The sequence below is a fragment of the Dermochelys coriacea genome, chromosome 7 (assembly GCF_009764565.3).
Source record: "Dermochelys coriacea isolate rDerCor1 chromosome 7, rDerCor1.pri.v4, whole genome shotgun sequence".
Taxonomy (NCBI): domain Eukaryota; kingdom Metazoa; phylum Chordata; order Testudines; family Dermochelyidae; genus Dermochelys; species Dermochelys coriacea.
The window spans coordinates 1,710,028-1,720,387 of record NC_050074.1 but is presented as its reverse complement, the minus strand read 5'-3'; the positions used below and the strand labels follow the sequence as shown (position 1 = coordinate 1,720,387).

At 43.7% G+C, this 10,360-nt stretch overlaps 2 protein-coding genes across 2 annotated transcripts; both read right to left on the bottom strand.

Moving 5' to 3' along the window:
* Positions 1-1,212: 1,212 nt before the first annotated feature.
* Positions 1,213-2,413, bottom strand: HTD2 (hydroxyacyl-thioester dehydratase type 2). Its single transcript, XM_038410296.2, has one exon. The coding sequence runs from the start codon at positions 2,411-2,413 to the stop codon at positions 1,898-1,900; it is 516 nt and encodes a 171-aa protein (XP_038266224.1). The 3' UTR covers positions 1,213-1,897.
* Positions 1,213-9,593, bottom strand: RPP14 (ribonuclease P/MRP subunit p14). The gene is made up of 5 exons (XM_038410297.2): positions 9,451-9,593; positions 9,261-9,345; positions 7,319-7,395; positions 3,324-3,402; positions 1,213-2,517 (listed from the first exon to the last, which is right to left on the bottom strand). The coding sequence occupies exons 1-5, from the start codon at positions 9,546-9,548 to the stop codon at positions 2,461-2,463; spliced, it is 396 nt and encodes a 131-aa protein (XP_038266225.1). The 5' UTR covers positions 9,549-9,593; the 3' UTR covers positions 1,213-2,460.
* Between the last annotated feature and the right edge of the window lie 767 nt (positions 9,594-10,360).

The window sequence follows — 10,360 nt, the reverse complement described above, 5'->3', positions numbered from 1 at the left end:
ACAGTGGGACGTAGGCTTGATCAGTAGAAAGCTCTTGCTTCTGGCAGTTGTTCCCTTGGTCCAACAAGCTCACACGGAGTCCAAAGCTCCAAGAATGGATGTTTGCTTTGTTCGTCTCTCCCCTCAGCTCTGGCTAGCAGTTATGTTATTCACAGTGTATCATTCTTAATGTAAGCATGCCTAGAGATTTAGTATATATAGATATCATATACAGACCTGGAATGAGTCTAACTTTGAGAGAGAAAAGGAACTCCAATACTAAACCAGAAGTCAACCTCGTGTACTTTGACTATCCATTATATCCACAGAGTAGGTTATGAGCCAAACTCTGCCATCAGATCCACAGCACACTGCTCTAGCTTACATTGCTGTGATTTCTGCAGCTCTGAGAATGTCATCAGACTTAGCTAAGTAGGACAGCCCAGCGTTAGGGTGTTAAACCTGGGGTCTCCAAAGTCCCAGGCTAATTTCCTGCAAATGTCCCATATGACCTTTTGCACATCACAGCAAGTTTTTTTTTTAAAAAAAGATATTACACATTAAAAGATGCAGATAGGTGCCTAGGCACCATGGAAAACTCCACTAGGTGCTTACCTGCAGCTTTAGATGTCTAAATACCTTAAAAAAGTCTGTCCCCTAGTCTATTTGGGCCTTACTTCCCCATCTGAAAAATGGGGATAATAGCACTTCTCTATCTCACAGGTCTTGGTTCCTTGAAGTTTAAGAGGCTGCTCAAACACTATGGTACCAGGGGGCAGATAAGTACCTTGTCAAGTATATTTAAGGTTTACAGCAGCCACCTCATTTATTCTGATCTGCTCAAACTGACTGTCTCATGCACATATGGCTCTGTGTGTTGTCTGAAAGAACAGACCTACTAAAAACCACTTCCTTTTAGCTACCCTCTTTCCAAAGCAATAAGCAATTCTGGACTATAAAGGGTTTAGCTCATAAAGCCACCATGTGTAGCCACATGTATGTAAAGTTTCCTGTAATTTAGTTTTAAGAGTTCCTATATTTGTGACAGGTTGCAACATGACGTTTAGTGTGTAGTTCCGCAGTGGTCAGATGTTATCCAAGACCTTTACACAGACTATTTTTGTATGACATAATGATATTTGATTTAAGGCTGAGTCCTTTCGCTTGAAAATTAAATGGAACAATGCATTAATTTATGAAAGAAACATCAGAGCTACCCTAATAAAGGCAATGTTTGAATAAAAAGCTTTTTATTCTTGTAAGTCAGGGGAGAAGATGACATATGCATGTGTTAATATCAACCAAATGCTGCTTGCTTTATTCACCCACATAGTCCCTTGAACTTCAATTCATTGAATTCATATAAGTAAGGGGGTGGGAGATGTGGCCCTTTGACATATCTAGAACCTCAAACCAAGTAAGAGTTCAAAACTCAACACATTAGATATGTGAAATGTGCATATACTGTGCACTGGTAACAGGAACCAAGAGAATACTATATTCATTTATCCGCGATAAATATCTTGGCTCAGTGTTTACTAGTCAGGTGACAGGAGTCTCTTGCCCAACTCCAGAACATTACGTGATATAAACATTCCTTTTTAAAAGGTTCCAGTAAACAGTGGTGTTTATTTTGGTGACAAACAGTTGAGCTAGGAAAGAGAATAGGCTTGGCTGCACATGATAGTAATAGATGTAAGTTAAGTATGGATCATATTGATCTTCGTGTGTCCTTACAAGCCATCAAAAGTGATGTTTTACATCTCTTACCTACAAGGCAGAGTAGCTCTCAAAACTGACAGCAAGCTGTGACCTTGAAAGCCTTTCTGCAGGCTTCCTCTTACCAAGGACTGAGGTATCATAAATGTAACCCCCCCACATATTTCTGAATCTTACTAAAGAATAAAGCACCATGCAGTCAGGAGCGCTGACCTTCTGACACCATGACTTTCACTATCCCTTCCATAACAATCTTTTCACTTTCCCTAACAGTACATGATACTGAAATGTATGCAACAGATCTTTTCAGTCTCTTCACTTCTGCTGCAGCTAAGACTTCTTCTCCAATGTACAAGGGAGCTGGGAAGTGGATTTCCTGAGAAAGAAACACACAACCATAGCCAGGCATTTTAGTACCTATAACTGCAGAAATAAGTCCGTTGATCAAAACTCCATGTACAATTGTTCTCCCAAACCTAGTTCTCTTTGCATAGCCTTCATTCAAATGCAATGGGTTTGTGTCCCCAGTTAAGTCAGCAAAACAAACAACATCCTTCTGTGTGAAGGCTTTAGTAAGTTCAGCCTTGTCTCCAACTTGTATATGTAAATACTGAAGAGAGGGAGATTTAAGCAATGAGCTGGCAATGTTTGGTTTTGTCAGGATGGTTCTTTTGAAATCTCCACCAAAAATTCTAGGTCTGAGTACTGCCAACATCTTGAGCAACTTCTACTTCTTTCAGCCCAACCTTGTCTCCTGTGTATTCAATCCAATACGAGTTCTCTACTGTTCCCAGATAACGCAAGGAGAAATGGAGAGGTCTGGTGGGAAAAAAAAAAAAAAAGACATTATGAAAACATCACATACCAAACATTTTCCAGCAGGCAAGATAAAAAAACAAAAAACAAAAAAACCCACAAGTTTCCCCCATATAAAGCAAAATCAGAACAACTTAAGCCAACCATGTTATTCAACTATCCCCTTGGAGACCAATTCCAGCTCCCAGACTCAGGTTACTGAAAGTTACGTGGCAGAATGAAGTGAAGCATTTCAAAAGGAACAAGCATTTGGCTCTGGAGTTCAAGTACAATGGGGTTTCAAGTAGGTGACTGACAGTGGTGGGAAAAAAAATACAAGTTTTATCCAGATGTGGGCCAAGGACAAACTGTCATGGAAATTAGTTTCCTCAAAAATCTGTTAACGAGATCAGACCTGACCTCACTGACGTAGATATATAAAGTGATGAAACTCAGACACAAGAGTCTAGTTTTACAAGATCGCATCTATGTGGGCCCCCAAAAGGAAAGAGGATTCCCAGCATCTACTTCCTCTCAGACAACCCCAGATATGACAACAGGTGATTGTTACAAGCACCGTACAATATAAAGAGAGACATGGACATGACAATTTAAGTTGACTGAATTTCAGTAATTATAAAACAGATGGATTCAATCTCTCACCAATCTGTTTCACACCTATCTTTAAAGGTATTTAATTCTAAAAACTGATCAGTTTTTACACAAGTAAACCATGTCTCTATTAAAAGGTTTGGTGTACTTGAGTAGGCTGAGTAACCCTGAAGAGGACTAACATTCAGAGGCAGGTCCCAGATTCCCCAGGACTTTACCTGTATCACTCTAAAAGCACACTTCCTGTTCTGGTAGGAGCCCAGCAGTGTTAGAGCACTCCACAGCTTGACAAGGCCACTAAATAATGACAACATTAAATATATTATTAGGATTCACATGATTCAAAGGTTTTCCTGCTGTGTACACAGTTTAAATAGAGATGCCCTAAACAGAAGGAATAATGAACTCTCAACTGCATTTAACAGCTGGTAATTTCATCAGTGGGCTCTGGTGACAAGTTTGTGATAATTACCCTTCAGTAAAAAGAAAAGGAATACTTGTGGCACCTTAGAGACAAACTAGTCTCTAAGGTGCCACAAGTACTCCTTTTCTTTTTGTGAATACAGACTAACGGCTGCTATTCTGTTACCCTTCAGTGTAGTTTGTCTTATCCATGGTTTGAAGTATTTAATACAATCAATGCTCATGGATTTTGCCCTTGTCAAACCCTTTTTTTCCTGGGCCTGTTTCCTGAACCCCACTTCCTGTTCCTCTAACCTCCTTCCCTTCCCTCACCCCCAATAGCTTCCATTCATCTTTAGTTCCCTAATCTCCCAACTGCTCCTGACCTCTTCCCACAGGAAGGGATAACAGACACCAGTTTAAGTACTGCATCATCCACACCTAGTCATTTTATGTTTTAAGACAGGAACCATATATATGGATCCATGTTTATCGTCTCATTGAGTACACATCAAGTTTGCTCAATTTAAGTAAAAAAGATGTTTTAGTCTTTAATCTCCAGCCCTGCATACTCAGCCTAGCAAAGTCAAGGTGGGTTCTTTCTAGGTCATGCATGGTCATCAGTAAGAGATTCTATGGGCCAAATTTTCCCTTCAGTGCCACCTGAGCAACCCAACTGTTGTGAGCTGATTAACTACAGGTGTAACTGATTGGCCCTGGAACACAGGAACTAATTCTGTTGCTGCACAAGTAACATTATCCAATTCACTCTAACTTACATCTGCAGAGCCAATGCAACTAGTACTGAACACTCACTTTTGTAACTAAATGCAGCAGATAGGACTATACACAAGAAGCAGATGTTTCAAGATGTTGTGGGGTTTACACATCTTAGTCACTTTTTAGACCAGTGTCACATTAACTATTCTGGACCAGTCACATTTTTAAGGTCAGAGTCAGAAAATAGTTGAAACCCACAAATGCCAATGGAAATTTGTTGTGTTTGAGGTGATTTCTTAGTCTGCCTTTTTACTGCTCTTTTGATTCCCAGTGCTTTATCATTTTTCTTATAGCTTGTCTACATTGGCAATTTACAGCGCTGCAACTTCCTTGCTCAGGGCTGTGAAAAGCACCCAAGCACAGCAATTGCAGCACTGTAAAGCGCCAGTGTAGACACTGCACTAGCAATGGGAGCTACACTCCTTGCTGCCTTGTGTGGTCACAGCGCTCTTTAAAAAAAAAAAAAACAAACAAAAAAAAAAAAACACCCCACCTCAACGAGGGGCATAGCTCCCAGCGCTGGGGCACTGTTTACACTAGCGCTTTACAGCGCTGCAACTTGTGCTCAGGAGGTGTTTTTTCACACCCTGAGCAAGACCTAAATTAGGCAGACCTCACAGTATTAATGTTGAAAGATAATAGGGATGTAAAGACTGCTCTAAAAGGCCAGTTACTCGATTTCACACCTTAAAAAGGCATTTCACATAGCTTTTTGAAACGGAGAGGAATCATTTACAGTTTTGTTCCACAACTAATTATCTTCCCCTGCAAGTGCCAGGCACATTATTCAGCCTGCCTTCTCTAACATGTAGCAGCGTGTACATTCCAAAATCCAAAACAAAAGACACTACGCTATACACATAATTCTCCCCAAGGAGAGGATGAGAGAGAGAATAAACCAGGTCATTTAATGCACTCCTGGAAGGCACTCAGATACCATGGTGATGAGGGCAGTAAAAGAGTACAGTACAGACTATCTAAAGGCCAATAAGGCTATAAATGTCCTCCTCCAGACTTTTAAGCAGCCACTTGATAACAGAGTGAAAAGATCCCTTTCACCAATGGATTGTCTTATATCAGTGAAGGATGAAGCTTCTACCAATCCTGGGCCAGGTGCCCCCCTAGGTATCTCTTGAAATTCAAGCGCAATGGGGGGCGGGGAACACTCCTGAGTGATCACTAAGCAGCATTCACATACATCCCAGAAACACACAAGAATCATAGAATCGTAGGACAGGAAGGGACCTCGAGAAGCCACCTAGTCCAGTTCCCCGCACTCATGGCAGGACTAAGCATTATCTAAGACAGCGGTTCTCAAACTTCATTGCATTGTGACCCCCTTCCGACAACAAGAATTACTACATGACCCCAGAAGGGGGGGACTGAAGACTGAGCCCACCCAAGCCCCACTGACCCAAGCTGGGGGGCCAAAGCTGAAGCTCTGGGCAGTGGGGCTTGGGCTTCTACCCTGGGCGGTGGGGTTTGGGCCCACGGCCAACACCAGCCTTGGTGACCGCCATTAAAATAGGGTCCCAACCCACAGTTTGAGAATCCCTGATCTAAGATCATCCCTGATAGGTGTTTGTCTAAGCTGCTCTTAAAAATCTCCAGTGATGGGGAACAATTTTTCTCCCTCCTCCTTGTAACAACCGTTTACGTACTTGAAAATTTATTGTGTCCCCTCTCCTCCAGACTAAACATTTTTTCAATCTTCCCTCACAGATCATGTTTTTCTACACTTATCACTTTTGTTGCTTTTCTCTGGACTTTCTCCAATTTGTCCACATCTTTCCTGAAATGTGTCACCCAGAACTGGAAAATACTCCAGTTGAGGCCCTAATCAGCATGGAGTAGAGTGGAAGAATTACTTCTTGTGTCTTGCTTACCATACTCCTGCTAATACAACCCAGAATAATGGTTGCTTTTTTGCAACAGTGTTAGACTGTTGACTCTCATTTAGCTTGTGATCCACTATGACCTCCAGATCCCTTTCCGCAGTATTCCTTCCTAGGCAGTCGTTTCCCATTTTGTATGTGCGCCACTGATTGTTCCTTCCTAAGTGGAGTACTTTGCATTTGTCCTTATTGAATTTCATCCTATTTAATTCAGACTGCTTCTTCAGTTTGTCCAGATCATTTTGAATTTTAATCCTATCCTCCGAAGCACTGCAACTCTTCCCAATTTAGTATTGTCTACAAACTTTACAAGTGTACTCTCTATGCCATCATCTAAATCACTGAAGAAGATATTGAACAGAACTGGACCCAGAACTGATCCCTACGAGGCCCCACTCAATATGCCCTTCCATCTAGATTGTATTTCCCTAGTTTGTTTAGAAGAAGGTCATGCAAGACAGTATTAAAAGCCTTACTGAAGTCAAGATATACCACATCTACCGCTTCCCCACTATCTATAAGGCTTGTTATCCTGTCAAAGGATGCAACAGACAAACAGGTTTAGAAAATCTGACCCATGAGGAAACATTAAAAAACTCAGGCATATTTAGTATTGGGGGAAAGAAAAAAAAAAAAAAAAAAAAAGACCAAAGGGAGACCTGATAACAATCAACTATGTTATGGGCTGTTATAAAGAGGATAGTGAGCGATTGTTCTCCCTGTCTACTGAAGGTAGAAGTAGTAGTGATGAGCTTAATCTGCTGCAAGAAAGATTTTGGTTAGATATTAGAAATAACTTTCTAACTAGAAGGGTAGTTAAGCACTGGAACAGACTTCCAAGTAATGTTGTGGAATCTCCGTCGCTGGAGGTTTTTAAGCACAAGTTGGACAAACACTGCCAGGGATGGTCTAGGTTTACTTGGTCCTGCCTCGGTGCAGGGTTGGATTTGAAGAATTTCCAAATCCCTTCCAGCCCTGCATTTCTATGAAATCACAGCTATTATTTTCTCCATTATTTTGATAGGAAACTATCAGAAGTTGTAAGCTAGTTATTTTCATATTAAAGATTATTTATACATCTTACACAATTCCATGTTGGTACTTGCAAGGTACTGTATATGCAATCAGTGTCTTACCTGCTAGAAACTCTTAGTATTGCAGACAGGGTCTTTTCCTCATATGTTAAGACATCTACAGGCAAGGCTGCACCAACCTATGCACAAATAGGGCACTACTGTTAAATCAATATTATTCACTGCTTTAACACCAGTTTATGAACATATGATTTCCATGTTCTCCAACTAAAATTATTATTATTAGAGCAACTTTGTAATATCCAGCTCTTTTATAGCCCTTTTCATTCACAGATCTCAAAGCACTTTACAAAGGAAGCAAACATCATTATCACCATCTTACAGCTGGCAAAACTCGAAGAGGTGATAGGACTTGCCCCACCTCACCCAGCAAATCAGTGGCAGAGCCAGGAATAAAACCTAGGACCTCTTGAGTTCCAGTCCAGCAGGCCATATTCCCTCCTGCTGTTTTCCCTTTGAAGCTCCATTGCAGCAGGAGCAGAGATACCAGGACAAAGGAAAATGGCTGTTTTCACACTCAGCTCAGTGAGTGTCAAATAGCACTGAAAGCAGCATCCAGGCTGATAGGAGGTACATTAAGGCTCCGACTTCAGTTTCTTGAACTTAAAAGCCGAAGACTATGGAACAGCAGAAAGCAAGGAGAGAAGGGCTCTGAGGGAGCAGGAGGGAAATCATTTTAAATGGTTTCTTCCTTTCCCTTTATGTCCCATGAACCAAGTCTCCTTTCTGCTTAGTTTCAGCTCTGACTTTTTATTAGTAATTCTAATTTGGATAATACTATTCACTAAATTATGTTTTCTAATGGAAAGGATGACCTGGAATCACTCATTAGGCCACAAACCTAGAGAATCACCAAGATCTTGGTTATCTTTTGAGGGGCTCCATCCACATACCGACCCAGCCTGACCATTTAGCTTCAGAGATCTTCTAGAATCACTAGTTTGCAATTTGGGGTGAAACAGCTTCCACACTGAGAAGTCAATTAGTCAAAATTCTTTGCCCTGCTAAAATTAATTTGAGGTTGGGGGGAGGGATAGCTCAGTGGTTTGAGTATTGGCCTGTTAAACCCAGGGTTGTGAGTTCAATCCTTGAGGGGGCCATTTAGGGATGGGGCAAAAATTGGGGATTGGGCCTGCTTCGAGCAGGGGGTTGGACTAAATGACCTCCTGAGGTCCCTTCCAATCCTGATATTCTATGAATCATGTATGCAGCACAAGAAACCTCAGGGTTCAGCAAACTTTGAATACACATCAGAACCGCAGTGAAGATGGGATTTTCATACATTTGCCTACTGAAACAGAAAAATTGTAACATTTACTACCATTGTTAAAAGCAGCCTGAAGTTTACGGATTTTTTTTTTTTTAAATGGTTTCAGAGTAGCAGCCATGTTAGTCTGTATTCGCAAAAAAGAAAAAGGAGTACTTGTGGCACTTTAGAGACTAACAAATTTATTAGAGCATAAGCTTTCGTGAGCTACAGCTCACTTCATCGGATGCATTTGGTGGAAAATGAAGTGAGCTGTAGCTCACAAAAGCTTATGCTGAAATAAATTTGTTAGTCTCTAAGGTGCCACAAGTCCTCTTCTTTTTTTAAGATGTAATCATAGCATGGTAAAGAAAGAACAAGGTGTTAAGTGAAGAAAGATCAGCCTCTGCCATTCAGCAGCACACTCTCCTAGACGTTCCATTTGAGATAATGTTTTTTAAAAAGTCAGCACTATTTATTTAGTGATTCTCCATCATGTGCAGTCTTCAATGTGAGAGAGATGCTCAACTCAAACCAGAGTTATGGGCTTGATGCACAAATTATTAGAGGAAGTTCTTTGGCCATTATTATGCAGGAGCTTAGACTAAAAACTAGATTCTCATAATGGTTGCTTCTGGCCCCTAAAAAAAAAATCAAATCAAATCAAATCTATGAAGTTATATTTACAAGGAATTCAGAAAAGTACAGTACTCAATCAGACAGCCGACGATCCCATACCTCCCCATGTAATTCCTTCAGTGCTGAAATAATAAGTTGCTTGAAATGAGCAGCATTCAATCTAATTCCACCTTCTTGAAATTCTCTGCAAAGAACAACGTTTACACAAAGAGTCTGATTATTCAAGTCTATTCAATCTCAAAATGGATGTTGTATTCAAAAATGGGGGGGGGGGGGAAGCTGAACCTACAAGCAAACCTTCATGTAGTGGTCTTCAGAAGCGTTCTTGAAAACGATTCTTTCAAACGCAGCAGGCTTGGACCCGCCCCCGCCCCCGCGTCCAGCCATTCGAGCGACACACCGGACCCCGGGAGGGAAGAGCGAGCGGGCCGTGGAGCGAGGGCAAAGGCTTGCGGCTGGCCCAGCAGACAGGCCAGGCAGGCTCCGGGCAGAGCGGTGAGCGCCCGTTACCGGGCAGACTGTCCGTGGGCCCCGGAGCCCGGGGGCTCCCCCTGCAGCCCGCGGCGGGCACAGCGCGCTCCGCGCCCACGGGGCCCGTCCGCCACGCGCGCGGGCTGCGAGCTCTGCGCATGCGCATGCGCATGCGCAGCGCAGCGCCGGGCCGGGCCGGCCTGGGAGCGCTACAGAGGCGCAGGGTCACGGGCGCTCGCCGCCCACGCGAGGCCGGGCCAACAGGGTGGGGTGGGGTGAGAACCGAACCGAACCGAACCGAACCGGCCTCGCGCTTCCAGCGTTCCCAAACCCTCACGCCGCCCGCCTCACCCGCTTTCTGAGGGGAGAAGCCCCACCCACCAATCAGCGAGCAGCTCCTCCTCCTTGTGGCCAATAGGAGCCAGCGACACGGCCCGCCCCCTACGGCGGCCCAGCGGGGCCAGGGAGAAGCCAGAAAGGGGGCTGGGCGCTACGTTGGGGCTTCCGGGGAGTAGCGGGTCCGGGCGCGCCCGGCGGGGTCGGCTCGGCTCGGCTCGGCTCGGCTCTGCGCGTGCGCGATGCTCCCCAGCCGCGCGCCGCTGGGCTCCCTCCCCCTCAGGCCGCCGCCTTGCCATGGGGATCCGATCCCGCCGCGGCTCCGGGGGCCGGGTCAATCTGCGGGCCGGCTAAGGGACTGGACCGCGCCGGGGGTGGGGGGAGGAACAAGC

What these genes read in the sequence shown, in the direction of transcription:
- HTD2 (XM_038410296.2), bottom strand. Translation starts at nt 2,413, where the DNA reads ATGTTGGCAGTACTCAGACCTAGAATTTTTGGTGGAGATTTCAAAAGA.
- RPP14 (XM_038410297.2), bottom strand. Translation starts at nt 9,548, where the DNA reads ATGGCTGGACGCGGGGGCGGGGGCGGGTCCAAGCCTGCTGCGTTTGAA. An exon ending in TGAAGGAATTACATGGGGAG is followed by an intron (nt 7,396 to 9,260) that starts GTATGGGATCGT and finishes ATTTGTGCATAG; the next exon opens with GTTGGTGCAGCCTTGCCTGT. An exon ending in GTGCTTTTAGAGTGATACAG is followed by an intron (nt 2,518 to 3,323) that starts GTAAAGTCCTGG and finishes TTTTCCCACCAG; the next exon opens with ACCTCTCCATTTCTCCTTGC.